Source organism: Candoia aspera, chromosome 3 (genome assembly GCF_035149785.1).
Source record: "Candoia aspera isolate rCanAsp1 chromosome 3, rCanAsp1.hap2, whole genome shotgun sequence".
NCBI lineage: Eukaryota > Metazoa > Chordata > Lepidosauria > Squamata > Boidae > Candoia > Candoia aspera.
Window position 1 is genome coordinate 28,303,806 of NC_086155.1, and position 20,697 is coordinate 28,324,502.

At 40.2% G+C, this 20,697-nt stretch overlaps 1 protein-coding gene across 1 annotated transcript; it reads right to left on the reverse strand.

Moving 5' to 3' along the window:
- Window positions 1-2,646: 2,646 nt before the first annotated feature.
- On the reverse strand, window positions 2,647-20,008 carry MYBL2 (MYB proto-oncogene like 2). Its single transcript, XM_063300058.1, has 14 exons — window positions 19,910-20,008; window positions 18,566-18,653; window positions 17,686-17,754; window positions 17,395-17,487; window positions 16,439-16,659; window positions 16,175-16,331; window positions 14,962-15,234; window positions 13,942-14,334; window positions 11,389-11,528; window positions 10,892-10,991; window positions 10,083-10,196; window positions 8,247-8,363; window positions 4,566-4,694; window positions 2,647-3,680 (listed from the first exon to the last, which is right to left on the reverse strand). Exons 1-14 carry the CDS (start codon window positions 19,927-19,929, stop codon window positions 3,552-3,554), a joined length of 2,043 nt encoding a protein of 680 aa, XP_063156128.1. The 5' UTR covers window positions 19,930-20,008; the 3' UTR covers window positions 2,647-3,551.
- Window positions 20,009-20,697: the final 689 nt, after the last annotated feature.

The following is a 20,697-nucleotide window of genomic DNA, read 5'->3' on the forward strand; positions in this document are numbered from 1 at the left end:
GCCTTTGGAATAGGGGGAAAATGGTTGAAAAGGATTTAATAGTACTTCTGCAGACCAAATGTAGCAACCGACTGCACATTTCAACATGCAGAGATCTCAGCAACCAGCTGACTAGGCTTTTGGATATGCCCAGGAACTCTGGAAGGATGCTCCTTGATGAAGGTGCTCTTTTTTAGAAGTATGGCCATAAATTACTTTGGCAAGTCAGCTTCACAGTACTTGTCTCTTTGTACACTTCCCTGCCACTCCCGTTTTATTTATCATATTTTTATTACCACCCATCTCCCGCACTTGGGCCCATGTAAATTGTATGACCTTTACAGTATGTTTTGTTGCAAAACAAATGACAAAGCTGAAATAGGAATTTATCACACCACCACATATTTTGTAATTCTTTGCTGGTATGCCTTCTAATACATGCTGCCTTGGCCATAACTTTAAATCTGGAAACTTGCACATTTGGACCTAATAAAAGTATTGCGGTAGTATGGATTTAGAAACAATCATTCACCGTAGACAAAAAGGACAATCTGGTTTGGATGTCCTTATCAAACAGCTCACCAGAGGCACAAGAGCAGGCTAGGTGGCGGCGGGAATCCCATGGGTACATCTGGGCAGAAACAAAGTCACCGGCACTCACAAAAAGGCCTTCTAATAATTGTCACTAAATTGTCATCCTGGGTCTGACAAAAAGGGATCATTATTCATTACAAGAGGAGCAACCACTAACTGCATTTATGTCAGACTAAATCACCAAGTCTGAGGTCACAAAACACATGATGTATCTCTGGCTTAAACCATGTATTCCTACCCCGCACCCCGCTGGTTTATCTGAGAGCATGGAGTGGTTCATATTTGCCTCCACCCTCTTGTGCAGTGATCTGTGTTAAAGCCTCCACATCATTATTTGCATTTTCCTTAAGGCTGTCACTAGTGGTCCACCACATTTAATGTTTAAAATTCCCTAGCACACCTCTAACCTGCTCAACATTCACAAAGATATAACCTGTCCTACAGGTGTAGGCTCAGGTATAACAGTCAGGCAGGCTTCAGGCAGGAAGTATCTGAGTGTTCCAATTAAATTTAATTGTTTTTGTTATTAGCCAGGCTCTCTGCTCAACTCCCTTGAAATTTGCTCATCACTAAGTCTTCCTTTATAAGCAGTAAGTACATACAGAAGGATATGCTGGTAGAATCAGATTTGTAGAATTAGCAATAGTATTTAATGCTCCCCTTCTAATCTTTTAATTAGACAGCTCAAGTCCAAACCACCCCCACCCTTAATTATGCAGCCAGCCTTCCAATATGCTGGACTTCGACTGCATCATTGCCAATTAATGTATTTAATAATCAAGTGGCTGGGGGAAATGTGTTAGTTGAAACCCAGCGTATTTGAAGGGCCATCCCATAATGTTAAGAAGTCTGCAGAAGCAGCAGAGCCCTAATGCTTGACCAAGAAAACCTTTCCAGTTTTCCCCAACTTGATCTGGCATTTACATCTTAAATAGACAGCAGTGTCTCTAATTGTTAGTCTTGTTTGTTTTATTTGTATCTTTTCCATTCCTTCAGAGCTATACAACTTGCCTCACAACAGCCCTGTGAGGTAGGTTATGCACAGAGATGGTGACTTGCTCAACAGCAGTCATAGCAGAGTGTAGATTAGAAGGCTGATTGCATAGATAATGAAAGAAATCAGGATGATACTGTTGGCTCCAAGGAAAAAAAATCCAAAATAGATAAAAGTAGTATCTTAGCTAGGCCACTTGAAGACTTACAAACAGTTGCAAGCTCGAGTTTTCAAGAACTAATCAGGCAAGATTGATAGAATTCCACCATTCAAGATTATCACCAGCTTTGTTACCTGCAAGAGCTGCCTTGTGGCTTTCTCTTCTGATTTCCATCTACCAAAGACTCCGTGCATCTCACAGAAGTAGGAAAGGGTTTTGACTTTAACTAGTGAAATCTCTATTTCCAGAAATGAGAAATCAATTCTTAATTCTTCTTCCCTGGAACATTTTTGATACAATCAAGATCATCTAGAGATTCTCCCATATTCTCAACGGTGTAACCTCATGCAGATGTAGTTCAGACACCTCTTCCCCCTTTTTTTCCTTTCTTGCCTTCTAAGAATTCTTAGAAATTCAGACTTCAAGGGGCCTAATTAAATACTGATTTACAGATATCGAAGATGTTTATAGTGTGCTTGATATTTAAATGCAAATGCATATTTAAAATATTCAAGTACTTCTGAGAAAGGCTTAATTTCATACTGATTGAGGTTCGTAGTAAACATTTTGCAGAGGCAAGCCTCCATATCTGCCACTGAGAATAGATAAGCAGATGTCGGTATACAGCCAGTTTCCCTATCTATTGCACCATGGATATCAACCTACAGCACTGCAACACAGCCATTTGCCCAAATAACACAGATCTGCATTAGCTTCAGGAACCCAGAAGCTAATTCAGTTAACAAAAGTATGTTCAGAATGATTAATTTGGCAGGATCTCTCCAATCACCATGATACACTTCAGATGAACAGCACAAGCCCCAAATGAGGCACTGCTCATCCCAACCATTGCTCTGCCCACTTCACTGTTTACAACAACAATGAAAGACCCATTTGAATTGCAAGATCACACCAATGTCTTCTACAGCAAAACAGTAAATGTGGCTTGCAGACATTGTCAGAAGCAAATTTGCATTGAGCGTAGCTTTCCTCATGCAGTATGTCCCACGCCTTCACACCTATACACAGGTGTTCCCAAAGTCTCCTACAAGAATGTACACCCAATACATAGACTATTTCTTTAAGGCATCTGGCTTGTTCCTTAGATGGATTTATATAGGCTGGTGAGCTAGAGCAGTATGTTAACATCAGCACCCTCTGGTGGACCCTGGAAATATCACACAAAATAGGTTTGTACATTGTGGCTTGCATTTATAAGTAATCATGGATCTCAGTAAGGAGCAAAAGATGCTGACAAAGGGTAAAGGCAGTGATGTTATTAGTTTTTAGCCAGCAATGGTCTGTGGAATTGGTTTCAATACTATACTTTCATAGCATATCAGATCGTGTTCTGGGTTCAGTCTGGTGTTCACAGATACTTCCAGCTGGTAATATGTAATCTTCCTTTTATCCAAAACCATTGCCCAGCTCTGCAAAACTGAACAGAGCGGGTAGAAACTAACTAGATCCAGACATCCAGGGCTGTCTCATCAGTGTCACTTCATTCACCTCTTAGGTCCCTCTTGTAGGTCAGTTGAAGGCAAAGACAAAACTGTGTCTGTTTCCACTTATGCAAATGACCCAGGAAGTACAAAAAGACTGTTGAGAGCGTGGGTATTTCTTTGTACTTATGGCTGTCACATTCTTGGCATTCTGCTAGGCCCAAATTTTCTGCACCCCATTTAGAATCAGGAACTTAGCACAATTTCAAATCTCAGATGTCATGAAAGAGAAGTTGCACTGAAAAAATAAGTCAAATATTTTCTCTTCCTCTCTTCCCCACTTCCATATAAAAAGCAGAACAACTTATTATTACAGAGTTCTTCAAGATAAGATCAATGTCCGAGATGTGTGATTCTGTTTCAAAACACCCAGGACTTGACGAGCTTTGTCTTGCATGATCAGCTGATCTTTGGAACCACCACAAGCCACAGTTTTCCAAGCACTGGACATCTACAAAACAGAAAAAGCAAATACACCAATTGTAAATGCATCTAGTGACTGAGAAGTACCACATGGATGCAGATTTACAAAAGATTTGTAAATGGTGGATGATTTAATGTGGTATGAGATTTCAACCCATTGTGGATTATCAACAGACTACAGTTAAGTTGACCACAGCTAAGGACAATTTGTGAACATGGTCCCAAAATGATTTTATTTCAACATATCCTTATTTTGGAAGCAGATAATAGCAAATAAATGGAAAGAACAAACTGGGAGGAAGGTACCTGCCAGTTTAAACAAATGAATGGTTATCTTTCCTACAGAAACTGACTGAAGAATCTTTGCAACATTTCCAGTTTTAAGAGGTTATCACAAAACAGATTTCAAACTAGACCATATATCAAAATGGCAGGAGAATGAAGTTTATGAGATGCACAGAGTTCCAGAGAAAGAAAATTAAAAAAATAAATAAAAACCACATAGTGCATTTGTAGTAGACAGACATGAAATCATTAGAGAGGGAGACAGAGTTTTTGTCGTGGAATTTTTGCCCAGTGGCAACCTTTATATTGTCAGCGTATAGTAAACTGAACTACTTAAGAAATAATGGCTGACCAAACTTTATAATTAGTTTCAAAGGTGCAAAAGTTAATTGACACAATGACAAACTGCTTTCATGTTGTGGCCTAGAAAACTTCACAAATATGTCTATGCAAGTCCTCAGGAACCAAACTTGACTGAAAGGTGACTTCTCTTGATTAACAAATTTAGAGATAGATCTTATAACCTTAAAACAAAGGTGCTAGGAGCATGGTAGGGATTTTAGCATCCCATTTTTCAAATCCCTAGGATTGTGGCATCTAGAAAATTTCCATAACTACCTATACTTACCAGAGCTGGTGCCCTGAATTTACTTTGGTTTCTTCTAGAAGACGGAACCTTCTCAGACTTTATGTGCACAAATCCTCTGTTGAGTAAACTGTTGTCATTCTTGCTGCTTGACAAGGAAAAGTTTAGGGACTGCAAAAGGAAATTCAGGCCCCAGTCAACCAAGGAGAAAAGCAACAGTTGCCATGAAACATACTTGCCTGATTTCCTTCCAAACCATTCCTATTAATACATTATAAAGCAAGCAGAAAGCATACATTTAATGTAATCAGGATATTGCATGATATAAGCTTTCCAAACAGAAAAAAATGCCTTATTTTTAACACTTCACTTGTACAGCAATCAAAGTAATAATCTATCAGCATACAGTATCTCCATGAGTAAGAGACTTCATAAGGATTACTGCTGAGTAATGCAAAAGATCACACTTGTGCTTCATCTCACTGTGTTAGCTATGGAGATCAATTAGCACCAAGGCTAGGCAACAGTACTAATGTACAAGGCTAACAGACATATTACCATGATTCAGAATAAACAGCCATTACTTTCTCTAGAAAGCTTCCCCATCTTGGCAGCAAAACTTGCCTGGAAATCATAGAAGTTGCAGGCTACCTCTTCCTGGTTTAGCAATTCATAAGGCAGCTGCGGGCTGGGTAACTGTGGTATGGACCTGTAGTTTGGTCCAGTGGTTAAGACAACAGGCTAGAAACCAGGAGTCTGTGAGTTCTAGTCCCACCATAGGCATGACAGCTGGCTGGGTAACCTTGGGCCAGTCACTCTTTCTCAACCCAACTCATCGCGCAGGGTGGTTGTTGTGGGGAAAAGAGGAGGAAGAAGGAGTATTAGCTATGCTCACCGCCTTGAGTTATTTATAAAAATAATAAAGGCGGGATATAAAATAAATAAATCTCGTTTTAAAAGCTAGTGTAATCAAATGTATCAAAATGGCATTGAAAATGGCACAATAATGTATTTGTTTAATATAATTTGTATGCTGCTTTAATCAGACAGACTTTTCTCCCCATCCAGACCCCAACAGCCCCATGGACCATATCAAGACTTCTACTGCACCTCCCATTCGGCCCAGAGTGGAGATACCTCACCCTGTGCTGGCAGGTGTTCGTACCTAGCGGCTTAATATCGATTTTAAATGAAATGAGAAATACTGGGCTACCAATATAGTGGTACCAATATAGTGGAGTACCCAAAGTCTCCCCCACAGCTACTATTGGAATTACCCATTTAAGAAGGAATGAAAGCACTGCAACATTGTTCCTTCAATTCCCAATCCTTGCAGGCAATCTAAAAGTATACCATGGTTGATGGCACCAAAGGACATTGGGAAAATAAACAGCATAAGGAGGGTCATGCACAGCATCCAAGTCCCTCCATAGGTGAGCCTTGTGAGCAACCCATGCCCATACCTCAATCCTGACTAAAAAGAATCTGGATATTCTACTTCTTCCAGGGTCTTCTGTAACTGCCACATCATCACTTTCTCCACAACCTTCCCCACAAAAGGGGAAGTTGGGGACAGGATAATATTTCTTTAACATAGCCAGTTCCAGGCATGAGCTCTTAAGCAGGAGGTGTACCAGTACCTCCTTCAAGATTACTGGCATATCCCTCTCCCACAACAAGCCTTTTAATACTCTAGAAAAACAACATCTAGTAAGGAAGCTATTGCCTTATCAAAAGTCATGGATTGAATTCTTGGGCTCCAAGGAAGTTTTTGATCAAAATTTGGACATTTTGCTATTTTAATGAAGTTCCATATACATTTTCCCTCAATACCATTAATATTTGCCTACTCTGCTCTTGAGTCTGCAATCTCCCCACCTCATTTTTTTTCCTACCCAGAAGATGTTTATTATATTTTTGTCTACAGTAAAAATTGAGCCACTTATCTGCAGACTGTGAGATGTGGTTGCTAAAAGCGGCGTGGGCCCAGCGCAGCTTTCCTGCAACTCAACAGAGACCAACTATTTTCCAGGATGGATGGTAATAAGCTGCTGCCTTCTAATTTATAGCATTATAGAAAAGCACATTAACAAGTCAAGTATCAATTATTACATCAGAATTAATGATGCACAAATACACAGTAATTATTTTAAAAAGTCACATGGGGTTTGTTGTATTTTATTGTTTTTTTTAAAAAATACAGTTTCAAGATAATTCATTAGCATAGACAGATAATACCTAACAGTTCTCACTAATACGCTTAAGTGCTCTTACAGAAATTGCTGTCAGAAGGAAATGTTTCATTACCATTTCCAATACTGAAAATAGCAGGAAAGCACAATGCACTGGTAAAGTACAAGCAAATGCTATGAGAATGAAAACCTATTGATCATTAAAGTACCAAAAAGAAGGGCAACTTTCTAAAGAAGGAACAGGTCTTCTCTGTGAAATGTTGCCAGGTTTTATGTAATATAGAGGACTTTTGCCAGTCTTTGAAAGAACCAAGTACTGAAAGCATTAAGAGTTCCTGAAGCTAAATCCCTATCTTATGAAACAGGAAGAGTTTTAAAGTGTGTGCATATAATTGTGCCTATACAGGTACACTACAGTGAGCAGTTATGTAAGAACATATGAGCAGGTGGCAGTCGTGGCCAGGAGGGCCTTTGCGCAACTTCGTGTTGTGCGCCAGTTACGCCCTTTCCTGGACCGAGAGGCCCTCCGAACAGTCAGTCATGCCCTGGTTATCTCCCACATAGAGTACTGTAACGCACTCTACATGGGGCTACCCTTGAAAAATATCCAGAAGCTACAGCTGGTCCAGAATGAAGCCGCGTGGACAATCCTGGGTGCTCCAAGATTTGCACACATAACACCTTTGTTGCGTGAGCTGCACTGGGTCCCAGTTTGCTTCTGGGTCCAATTCAAGGTGTTGGTTATCACCTTTAAAGCCCTACATGGCATGGGACCAGGATAACTGAGGGACCGTCTCATCCCTATTACATCAACCCGCCCCATCCAGTCATGCAGGGAGGGCATGTAATGGGCCCCATCTATAAAAGAATTCCATCTAGCAGGGTCTCGGAAGTGTGCCTTCTCTGCTGTAGCTCCCACCCTTTGGAACATCCTTCCCCCAGAGGTGAGACAAGCCCCCTCGCTCCTGGACTTCCGCAAAAGATTAAAGACTTGGTTTTGTAGGCAGGCTTGGAATGGGAGGGCAAATAATTACACCTGGGTGTGGCTAGAGCCATGAAGTGATTCAAAGGGACCTACCACACTGAAGGACTGATTAAGATCTCTTTGCCATGTAGATTTTATTATATTTATATTTTTATTGTATTTTGTAATCGTAATGGTTTTATATTTTGATCTTGTTTTATTGTAAGCCGCCCAGAGTCCCCCTGTAGGGGAGAGATGGGCGGTGAATAAATTTTATGTATTTATATAAATAAATAAAAGTTATTCACCGCCCATCTCTCCCCTACAGGGGGACTCTGGGCGGCTTACAATAAAACAAGATCAAAATATAAAACCATTACGATTACAAAATACAATAAAAATATAAATATAATAAAATCTATATGAAAGTGCCTTCTGGAGAGAAAAAGCCTGGGGCAATATCAACTTTCCTGTAGGAATGAAAGAATACTGTAGCTAGGGGGCAAGGAGAGATATTTTAAAATCATTAACAGCTGCAAACTTACTCTCCATGTGATCACAGCTCACCTGAGTTCTTTTGAAGCAAACAGGGCTGGCCATGGTGGAAACAGTCAGCTTCAAGTCTTCATCAATAATGTCCAAAGCAAGGGATTTCCTGACCTTCTTAATTGGACTCCTGTGCAACTGGAAAGGCAATGAAATCAGGATATTTAGGCTCTAACAAGAAACAAAAACAAAAAGCAAAAATCTGGGCAGCAAGTTATATCTGATTCTAATTTTGACTTGTAGTGAATTATTGTAGAGCCTAAACAATCTGGACATGAATTATGTTTTGGAGAATTAATTTATTTGTGCATTCTTGTCACTAAGATCCTTTCAATACCAGTAGGAGGCAAAACAACCCAATGCTATTAAGGTTTTCTGAGAAATAACAGTGCACCAAATAAATGCACTATTAAGTCAAATGAACTACTAAAATGATTAATGCAAAGCCTGTCAGCTCTGGCATGAATCACAACGGACAAAACATAACAAAGTTTGTTCAGTTAATGCCCTAAACTGAGGAGTAACTGCTACAATTTAGGGTCTCTGAAGTCTCAAGCCTAAAATACCAAACTGTAACACACAACACTTTTTGCAAATTCCAAACAAATAATAATCTTCTTTTTTGCAAAACAAGAACACTCAGAGACTTAAAGACTGCCAGATCTACAGGTTGCAGTCCTATCTCACAGTTTTTATAAGACAGAGATACAAGACGGTAGAACCTAGTTCAAAAATACTTGGGCCGTAAGAGATCAATATATTTCATAATATACTGTTAGCCTTTTCCTTTTGGCTCATATTCAGGTGACTGAGGATCCTGTGATGCTTTAGAGCAGTGTTTCTCAACCTCAGCAACTTTTAAGCTGTGTGGATTTCAACTCCCAGAATTCCCCAACTAGCACACTGGTACAACTCATTTTCACATACAAAATGCAGCTAGGAGAGTACTAGTACAACCAGTTTGCTCATGTGCATCATAGAACAGTTCGGGGCAAATTTCAAGTTTGCATGACCAACAGAGTTTTACTTAAAAACTAAGATTGACTACCCCAAAGTCAGGACCAAAAATAGTCATCTAAGAGGCAATACAGATGCAAAATGGAGACTCAATAAGAAAAACCTATCATCTACAACACTAGAAGAACCACACAATAAAAACTTAGGCACACAATATAGGCGTACAAGCACCATCCTATATCTAGTCTGCTACAGACATGGACTTAATAGTCTTTGAGAGGGTAGAAAGGAAGATTTTTGCTATTTCATTGAACTATTAACAAACTGTCCACTAACCTATCAGCAGATCCCAGCTGCTTCAGCTCTAATCATTCTTCTTCCCAAACATGGATAACCTGCTACCCTCAAGCTAATTTCAAAAGCCCATTAAATGCAAAAGTCAGACTTTAGTCCAAAATAGTTTGTTTTTTCTTCCCTGGAAACCATTCCACAAACCATTTTCTTCCCTCTCTCCATCTTCCTCCCTGCTGGACAGAAAGGAAATTGGAGAGAGAAAAAGTCGTTGGCAGATTATCCATAAAGGGCATCATCGGGGATAAAGATTCCCTAAGCCTGCTCTTCAAACTGGCTGATTTCTGCAACACAAATTCTGACATGGGAAGGCCTCACTGAAGTTGGAAAATTAATACTCTACAATGGATTTCAGATCAAATACTCTATGGTGCAAGTGAAATGCTTTGGCCTTGCACTCATTTTTTAAAAGTTGTATTATCAGAGAAAGAGGTGCACTGTGGTAACCCAACCAGTATGGGGCAGAACTGGCTCTGTATACTTCAAAAGTTAGAAGGACAGCTAAAAGGAAAGATAACTTTTAACAGACATGCTTAATCAGATGCTTACGCCTTGTTTTCTCTTCTGTTTCTCTGGTTTCACATCATCTTCTATGATCAGTTCCATTCCAGTCTCACTCCAGAGTACCTCTTTTAAATCCTCCTCCAGATTAGGTGTTTGGGGCTGTAGTTTGTGATGCAAAATAGGATGGACAGCCAATAAAATGTGATTAGTAGCAGAATCATGGCTCAACAGTTGGCATTTTGTCCTTTATCCTGAAGGAGCAGTTCCAAATTTCTAAAATAGTAACTTTGCCCACAAATGGGCATAAAGTTTATCTTATTCATTCCTAAAAGCACATACTTGGAAAAAAAACCTCTGATTTCCCAAGAAAGCAAAGGGAGATAGAGGGTAAGAGCTTTCTACAGAACTGGGTGGTGGTGGAAGAGAAAATTGAAGGGATTTATATCAAGTTCTCTTACCTATAGCAACCACCATTACATTTTAAAACCAGAGCAAGCAGCTTTTGGTCTTTGGCCTAATTTCAAAAGGTCTCTGCAAATAGTCATTTGAAGCCAATACCCTATTCTGACAGCCCACCAGATAGGGAGAAATATGGAATCAGGGAAATGATCACAAGGACCATCTAGTCCAACTGTCTACAACGTATAGCAAAATTAATTAAACCATCCTTGAGAGCACATAAACATGGATGGGAACCAAATATAGTTCAGGAGCTGTAATCAGTTCCTTAATAGACTCAGACAAGAGATCTTTTTTGGCTCCATTTCTTGAGGCATACTAGGGGACCATTACTCCACTGGGGATATCACAAGATACAAACATAGGAAGAATTCATGAACTGGCTCAATACATACCAAAGGCCTTATTGGGCCATACTTCTCTAGAGCATTCTTAAAAGGAGTTGGTGTGTGAGGTGTATTGTCTGTTGTATATTTCTGATCAGGAGTCACAAATCTGAAAACATAAATGCGGAAAAGCAAAGCACTCTCATTTTTAAATCCAAGACTGGATTCAGATAAATGACAAAGGAAATAGTCAGTGAAAGCACTATTAAGGTAATTTTGTTTGGGACACTTAAATCAACTTGAGGAGGGCAAGTTAACTTATGAGGAGGCAGGACTACAAACTCTAACATAGCATGGCCTGCTATGTTACACAGCCCAACACGTTTATATCCAAAGGATCTGTGAAGGAGACAAAAGCTGCCAAATTAGGTAAAACCAAGAACTATATAAAGCATTTTAAAGCACATAAAAATTCCTCGTTTCACACTTATCTCTTGTATGCTTTGCCCAAACCTCCTGGATTGGAAGGTACAGCTTGGGAGGAGAAAAATAGAAAGGAGACTCACACAGAGGTCTTCTGCAGCAGTGGGGTCTTGTCCCTGTGCAGTGGGGTTGTCACAATCACCTTCTGGCTGCAGACAGGTGTGGAAGTTAAGGAGGGATTCTCCAAGTCAAGAGTGTCTTGTTTGGTCCATAAATTCAGGAACTACAATATAAAAGAAATTAGTATGTTATTTTTCATGAAGACAGAAGAGAACCCTCAAAGTAATTTGGTGAATGTTACTGAAATAACAGGACTGGGTGGGAAATGGAAATACTAACGTAATTCCTCAGCCTACAAAAACTTCAGGACGGAGCAGAGCCTACCTTGGTTCTTCAGTGTTTCTGCAATATCCTGCTCATTCTCAAACCTGCACGATATATATTCTACCATACTCCCACATGTAGTAGAATGTATAATTTCGATCCTTAGCATCTCACTCTAACAAATCTTCCTTGAAACCATGGAGATAGGTACAAAAGTATAGACAGCAGTGATCTGACTCAGTATATAGCAGCATTTTCTGTTCCTCGTATGCAGCCTGTCACTTCTAAAATATCTTAAAATTCATCTCATTTTCAAAAGGGAACATCCCAAAAGCAAAGGAAAGTAAAAAAGGAAACACTTTCCTTTATCATTTCAGGTTCCATCATATGCTGCAGTTACCGATGCCTTTACACAGCACGCTCACATGGTCAGGAGAGCTATCTGTCTCTGTGCTAATGTTTCAGAGATAAAGCCATCTGATGGTGAGCAGCCTATTCACAGGAGTATCATAAAACAGGAACATTGGATCCTTATAATGAAAAACCTTTTCAGACAGCAGCCTCTAGAGCTCACAAAAAGTTAGATTTGTAGCCTGACTTATTTCCAGTCATTGATTGTGTTTCCCCTCCATGCTAATCTGGAAGAGTTGGCACAGAGGAAAACTGATACTTAAGCTTTTCCCTGCCCCCCCCCCCCCGCCAAACAGTTTTTAGCAATTGTCTTGCTTCCCAGATGGGTTCAGAAATTGCAAATAAGCCAAACTTTTTAAAAGAGAGAGGGAAGGAATCCTCTAGGAAAGAATTATTTCCCCTTCTTGGCCTCTACCTTGGAGTAAAAGGCTATAGATCAATGGGATCTGTATATTAACAACTTCCTGGAAATATTAGTTGAAATTCTGCCAGTCAGTGCAATCAGTATTGAACTTTATGGAGTGGACTCAGCAAAGTCAGCTTATAAGTAAGAAAGAAAGATATTTTTTTTCAAATTATTTCTCTTATTTTTAGACATGAGAAGGGAGACAAAAGTGTATGTGTAATCCAGCATTAAATATAAAATTCTTATAGCTTTTAATACCAAATTCTATTTTTTAATTGATATCAGGTCTGCAAATTATGCATTGTCAAATCTTATGATATAGCAGGAAGGCTCCCATATTAGCAATAAACATGTCACAGGATTTCAGCATGAAAGCACCTGGTAACACAGTTTTACAACAAACATCCAACAGCATCTATCTGTGTTCAGTCATCCATAAGAAGCAAGATACTCAGGGCACTTTCTATCTTGAAGTTATTAGCTAGGCCAATTAAAAAAAAGCCCAAGCTGCTAGTGTTGGTCCCATGCATTCAAAAACATAAAACTATGAAACAAGGCTAGGGAGTGAAGGACAATCCCCATATCAAGTAAATCCCTGACCTTCCATTTTGCCATTAGAATGGTAAGAATACATTCCATGAAGTCCATACAGATGCCACACATGGAAAAAAAAACTTTCTTTAGCAGTAAGCAGAAACTCAAAGAGGAAGAATCCGGATAAATCAAGGCCAAAATTGTGACTCAAGCAGTCTATAGTCCACACATCTTAAAGTTGCTGAGGTTGAAAAACACTTTCTTAGGATAAAAAGGAAAAGCAAAACAAATATGACGCAGAGGAAGAAAACAGGATGCCCTAAAGAGAGAATTTGGATATGACATAAGAGATTACTATTATAGAAAAATAACCTTGGCTAACAAAAGGTTGCCACTCATTTCTGACCTTATCAGGATGTGAGCAGGCCAGTTTCTAACATTTAAAAGCACCCAGAATGGTTTCATGTACCATTTTCAGCCCATACCAAGTCCTCTTCCTGACCCAGTTTTCTTCAAACTGAGCCCCTGTATTAGAATTACAACTTAAAATTCCCAACCAGTTTGGCTATTAGGCAGTTTCTGTCAACCAGCCACATTAACCACAAATTCTGAAAGGCGCAGAAAGCATCAAATTGAGACAACCAGACCTAAGTTGACCTAATCTTTCTTGGAAGCAACCCAAAACTCTATATAACATTATTATATAGTTATATATGGTAGTTACTGATGACTACTTTCCATTACTCTGAAGTAACCCTGAAAAGTGGGTTTCAAACGAGGTCTGACACCTGTCACTCCTATAGGTCAAGCACACATTCCACCAAATAAAAACAGGATGCTGAAACAGGATGCTGCCAGCTGTCAAAATGGACTATTGTATCATTAAATGTAAGAGGGCACCTTGGCACAATGAAGTAGTCATTATCTTGTTCTTTATGCCCATCTCTTCAAACCAACATACCTGGGATGGGGAGAATGGCAGAGTTTTGACGGGGGTGCTCTTAACTGGAGTGCTCTTAGGTGTCATGCTGTTACAGGAATCAAGGAAGGAGAGGTTTGTACTGGTGCCACCCTCTAAAACTGGTGAGAGACTAATTTTCCTCTTCTTTTGCCTCTTGAGCACAGCAGGGGGTGTGCCAAAGCTCATGTCTGTGCAAGGCGAGATGGGGATGAGTTCACCCTTGCTGCCTTTGCTGAGATCCGAGATGGTGTGGCCATCTAAACGGTACTCCGTCACATTCTGTGAGGAACAGTAGGGCTTTACAGAGGTTTGCCTCTCTGGGCTGTTGCTGTTACTTGCAGACAAATCATCAGGTAGGTCAAACTGAGACAGATCACACCAGCCATCTGGGTCCTGCCAAAACAGGAATAACCAGAATAAGATCCAGGTCTAAGACAAGACTGCAGATAACGAATGCCGTGACAGACAAAAAGGTGGCAGTTCTGCTAATAGCTTTGGATAATGAAATAGCTTTACTATTCAGCCCTAATCAATCCATAAGCCTCTTTATTGAAGGTTATAGACCACAATCTACTGCGCTGGTTTAGCACTGATTGACAGATTTTTTTTTTTTACTTCCTAGTCTGAGTACACTGAAGGGGACTGGGCCAAGTCACTCAGTCAGCTTCTATGCCAGAAGATCTAAACCCTGGATCTCCCCACTCATAGTCCAGTATCTTAACCATTATATCACATTCACTCTTTTGAAGTAGCTTATGTAGATGGATATAACCAGTGGTCACATGTAATTCAGCAAAATGCCAATAAATCACAAAACATTAAAGTCAAGTCAAAATCAGCAAAGATACACTATATACACAAAGTTACATTTACACAAAGTAAATTTAAGCCATACAAAATGGAAATCAGATTCGTTACAATGCATATCCACTTAGCGCCCCCCAAAAGGACTATTTTCCTTCAAATAATTTCTAAACACGGATGTAGTTTATCAAAATATTCAATTAAGCCACTTCTTACAGATTCAATCATGTCCAGAGCTTCTGAAATAGCTGGGGCTACAGCAGTACACAAATAACTGCCTGCTTCAACCACCCAAGTGCATGCAGAAGAACCTTCATCCAAAGGATCATCTGGCACCATGTTTTCTGATGCTCCAGTGACACTGGGCTCCACCAGGCTTTCAAGCATTGGCTCAGATGGCAACATCTGCAGTTCTGTTGGTTCTTCATCAGTGACTTCTTCCTTCTTTATTTCCAAGGTGTGGACAGGCCAGTTGGTCAAAAAATGTTGCTGTGAAAGATGAGTGAGTTGTATCACAATAAACAAAATCATGTTCTAAGCTGAAGATTGTAAAATCAGTGACAGAAAGAACACAAACAAGACCTAGTTTCTTCATACCCAGCAATGGCAAAAAACAATATTTTCTAAATCCAGATGTTGGATTTCAATTCTGTCACCACCAACATGGTCAACTCTGATGGGAGTTTCCTACTACACTTCTGAAACAATGGTCATTTCAACAGTTTTAATTTTATTTTCTTTCTTTTTAAAGCTTTCCCCTGAATGAACCTTGCTTACTCATTGAATCCAAATTCCACCTCCCTCCCAGCCCTTTACAGGGCTAAGCCTTGCAAAAAAAAAAAAAAGCTCTTCAAAAGTTGAGAGCTGACAAATAAATATAGCACTGAATACTGCTGCTTTTCTTTATCAAGCTTTGATGTAATAAGCTGAATCGTAACATATGCCACTTAGTTTATTATTGAAGCAGCATATAAGTCTAAACAAACTGAATAAATAATGAGCAAATGAAACAGGAGGTTCAACTATGATATATGTAAAACTGAACCAGGCACCCTTATGTAAACATACTGCATGAAAAAAGATTATACCTAAAACTCAGCATTCTAGAGATGAAATATTCCATTGTTCCTGGAAATATTCTGCCTTTTTTCCCAGAACATGCTGATCTAGCAATTTTGGGCATAGCTTGTAGTTTTCTAGAATAAAACTTCTAGAAGAGAAAGAGGTTTGTGATGTTCCAAGCATGACCATTCATGCCATGAAAAAAACAGAATATTCCAGGAGTGCTGTACTATTCTATCCCTAGAAATGTTGCATTTTGCACATCCTTCCTTCATTAGTCATTACGATACATCATCATCTTCAAAACTGGATTTGTTATTCAAAAGTAAGTTCCATAGGCCACTGGAAGATAAATGTTTTGCACTACCTGATTTTCCCCTTCTGGTGTATTTTGGCCTTCCTTGCCTTCCACCTCCACCAGCAAATAGAGGGGCTTGGATTCTTTTGCTTCATTAAGAAAGCCTCCCGTGTCCACCTTCCTTTTGATTGTAGAATTCCAATGGTTTTTCACAGCATTATCTGTCCTTTAAAAATAGATAATGCATGCACAATTAGTCAGAAGGAAAAGCAACAGCAGCAGCAAACTTTCCTGTTCCAAAACATGGCCTGCCTCGACAGCCTTTAAACATACCTTCCAGGCAGCAACTTGGCAATCTCAGCCCATCGGTTTCCCAAAACCTTGTGAGCCTCGCATATTATGCGGTCTTCCTCCTCCGTCCAGGACGACTTTTTGACTTCAGGGTTCAGGTGGTTATGCCAACGTTCCCGACATTGCTTTCCTAGTCGGCCTTTCAAATGCTTGGCGATGAGAGTCCACTGCTTTGTGCCGTATTTTTTCACCAATTCAATGACCTCATAGCAAAAATAAAATGGTTACAAGATTTGGTTTTGTTTACAGGATGCATTTTTGATCCTTCAGCAGCTGTGCAAGGATCCATGTGGAAGGTTGTAGTTAAGCAGGACCATGCATTTCTGATCCATTTTGGGGGGAGGTTTGCCTGAAGTCACCCATTTTTCTCTTAATCTGCATTGGGAAAACCAGCCCAATTTGAGGACAAGGATTTAATATCTTGAAAGGGGCAAAATCAGCATTTTAAGCTGCACAAGGCATAAGGCATTTCAAGGCTTAACTCTTTTCCCCAAAATCAAAAAATCAAGATGCTTTTGCTCCACACTGGGAATATGCTGGAGGATACAAAAGGGGTGTTGGAGAGCCCAGGCAGTTCAGACCTGCAATAAAGATTTGGATTCTCAATTATGCCACAATTTGAATTAACTCCCCTTTATATTGGGTGACGGGGGGCAAACTATCTGAATTATGTGTCTCTTGTTTTCCAACAGGAAGCTGAACTCAGACTGCCATCCATCATGCGTGTTGCAAATGTAATACCCAGATTCCCTGCCCATGTTCTGGCTGGAAATTCTGAAAGGGCACTGAGTTGGGAAAGGCTTGCTTGAGAATTATGCTCAGCAATTCCTCCGCTTCTTATATTAGACAACCTGTGTGCAAACTGAAGTTCCCTATCACAAAAAAGATAGCACTTCAGTTTCCTCAGCTCCAAAAGTAACTACTGAACAATGAATTACCTTCTGATCTTCTTGTTTAGTCCAGGGGCCTTTAACAAGAACAGGGTTCAGCACTCTTAGCCAGCGATATTGACACTGCTGTTCAGTGCGGTTCTGTGATCAAATTTAAATAGGTTCACATTAAAGGAGACATTAGTACAACGGACAGAAAGAAAAATCAAAAGCAACGAAGACTTGCATTAGCATCTTAATTAACCAGCAGCTAAATTTCTGTAAGTTGGGCTTCCATTTGTTTCTACTGATGGGAAAAAAAAAACAAGAAAACCTACTCTATTGAAAAACTCCACTTACAGGAAAATGGCTTGCTAGGAATTTCCAGTCATGTCCAAACTGTGTCACCAGTGAATTCAACAGCTCATCCTGAAAAGAGCAACACTGTCAGGATATATATCACAGCCTAACACAAAATAAGCAATAGAGGCTCAAATTCCTGATGTGATTTGACCACATTGAACAACTATCTATAGGTAGCAAGTTACACAACTAACACAAAGTACCCAGTGCAGCAGGAATAGCACACAGGATCTGGTAGAAGAGAATACTTTGTCTAAATGGCCAACTCTGATCCTATGTGTGGCAAAATATAAAACCTCAATTCAGTTGCCCCCCCACACACCTCAAGAACTTTCAAGCTCCCAGAACTTGATTGTTCCACTCCCAAATAACGTAATGAAGCATTATCTTGCAAAAATTCTATAAAGATAATGCAGGGATTTTATAACAGAAAGCACTGAATAGGTCTATATAATTTATCAGAAACTAGATGCCTATTTAACTTTTACCCTGAGTTTCTCTTCATGAGAAAATACCCCAAATGGAGATTACAAACTTAAGCTTCAAATAGAAGCAAACAGAAAACTCTGGCAAACATTTAGTACCCAAAGAGCTGACTCACAAATGCATCTTTGGTGTTATTTCCACTTATAATTTGGTTGACAATAAGACCTATCTGTATTCCAACCATTTATTGGTTCATGAGAACTTTAAGCCTGTTTTCCATTTTAAAGCAATCCAAAAGCAGGCTAGTCCCATTTGATTTATTTACTATATTTGCATCTAAACTTTTCAGTGGATCATTTCTTATGCATCCACCTTCTGCAGAGGCCCACACCTGCTTTGCCCACCAAGGCCAGTCTCCCCAGTTTTTCTTCATGAATAACACAATACATACTTCTTCACGAGACCACTTGACTTTACACCTGTTATCCCGTCGGTCCGTCACATCTGAATCCTGATAAAGCAGTTCATCTTGCTCTTCACTATTACAACAGGTTTTAAAAGAGAGAGAGAGAATGTTATATTTAAGCATACACGAAGAATACCAATTCATTTCTAACTAGTTTAGCAAAATAAAGCATTTTGGAGAAGTGTTCAGCTGTAAACACTGCATTCTTCAAATCACTTTACACAGATTAGTATCTCCATACACTGGACTAGTCCATACCCCGCACTGAAAGCCTGGGAGAAAATTACATACAAATACTGTAGCCATCCTGACATTTCAAAATGTCTTCACAATGAAGCTTTAGAAGCATTGATCTCATTTGTAAATCTGGCAGTTGCCCTCACACTTGGAATTTTCTCCCTGGAGATCCGCCAAAGCCCACGCCTGCACAGCTTCCGGCCTCCTATATTCTAACTAGCTTTTCATGCCGAGAAACAGGATAGAATTATTGACATGCAACCTGCCCAGAGTCCTTGCAACAGAGTGGGAAATAAGCCCAACAAGTCAAATTCATACCTATCATCCTCATGAGATTAGCTAGATCATAGAGATTTGTTTAATTGAGAGCTTGAAACAGAACCCTGCACATTAGAGCTTAATGCGCTAAATCCACAGCAAGAACATTTAACTCCTTGGATTTCTAAAAAAAAAACTTGACCCCATCATTACAGCACCTCTGGCAGACAGAATTCCCACTAGTGATAATTATGATTTCACATGCTTTTTCCTCCCCATCTCATCAAAATCCAAGAACTTGAATCTAGTTGCCCCAGGGCTGCCAAGATCATGAGCTAAAACTACTTGTGGGCACAGGCACTGCCCTTTGGGGATGGAGGGAGAAGGAACCAGGTTAGAGAGAGCTCCCTTCTCTACGCCAGCAAAGTTTCCTAGATTAACTATCGCAAAATTAAATGGATAATTAAAGAGAGAGGACAAAAGGGCCCAGGCTGTTTTCCTCCCCTCGGCCGCAGCCTGGAGGAAAACAAATGTTCCTCTTGCCGCCCTGGCATTTCACGCGAGCCAGTTTAAGCTGCCCGTTTCAGCCCCCTCTTCCCCAGCAGATTAATCACCTATGGAAACCTTTGCGATATTTGCTTGATAGGTTGATTCCCCTTTATGACCCACTGCCCGGAGCGGCGCAGCGGGGGATATAAACGGAGAGGCGCTTTCGGGTGGGGGGAGAGGACGGACGGAATTGGCTTCCGAAAAGGCGGGAGGGATAAGAGCCCCCTCTCTCCGCATCCCTCCCAAAATGCACGGCTTCTCGCAACGGTATGACCCGCAACTCACCTGCGAACCCGGCGAGACATTCTATTCTGCTACTCTGCAGGAAAATCATAAAACAAGCCAGAAGTATAAAATGACTTGCTTCAACGAAAGGAGCCGCCGGGACTCGAGTGGGCCGCCGCCGCCAGGGTTGCAGAAAATGCCGCTAAAACTTCCCAAAGCAAAGCGCGCGTAGCTACTCCGGCGCAATTTCAGCCGCGCTCTCTGGCGCCCGCCCGAAAGCCCAAAGCAGACTTTTCTATCTCGCGCCAATACCGCCCCAACCAGCCACCTTTTCCGGCGTGATGACGCTCCTGATGACGCGACGAGAAACATAATACTAATGGGAGGGGGATGGTGGCCAGGAAGAAAGTGGCGCGCGCGGGCAAGTTGGAATTTTGTATTTGCTATTAGCAAGAAAAAGAAAACATTTCTGTAATGTTTGAAAATGAAATACGGCCTCTAGTAGCAATGTATCCAACTATGCACCCCTGTAAAATCAATAGCTTTAGGTGGCTGAAACCGATCTTTGTTTTAGTAAGGAGCATTGTTCTATTAGAAAAAAAACCCACAATTCAAAAGCGGCAGCGTTGATTGTAAGAAAAAATAAAGAGCCAAAATCCACATCAAGACAATACACCTTCAGTTTGCCTGAGTACAAGGGAACTATGCAAACTTTCGAGTATCCTAGGACGTTTCATCAAGCGAGATTCGTAAAAGGGATATCTGTAACTGTATACCATATACTGTACAGCAATGGCTAGTCTTCCAAAAAGAAATATGTAGTGCTTATCATTGCTAAATAATATTGT

What these genes read in the sequence shown, in the direction of transcription:
- MYBL2 (XM_063300058.1), bottom strand. Translation starts at nt 19,929, where the DNA reads ATGTCTCGCCGGGTTCGCAG. An exon ending in TCCTAGCAAGCCATTTTCCT is followed by an intron (nt 17,488 to 17,685) that starts GTAAGTGGAGTT and finishes ATTTGATCACAG; the next exon opens with AACCGCACTGAACAGCAGTG. An exon ending in AACAGAAGAGAAAACAAGGC is followed by an intron (nt 8,364 to 10,082) that starts GTAAGCATCTGA and finishes TTGCCTTTCCAG; the next exon opens with TTGCACAGGAGTCCAATTAA.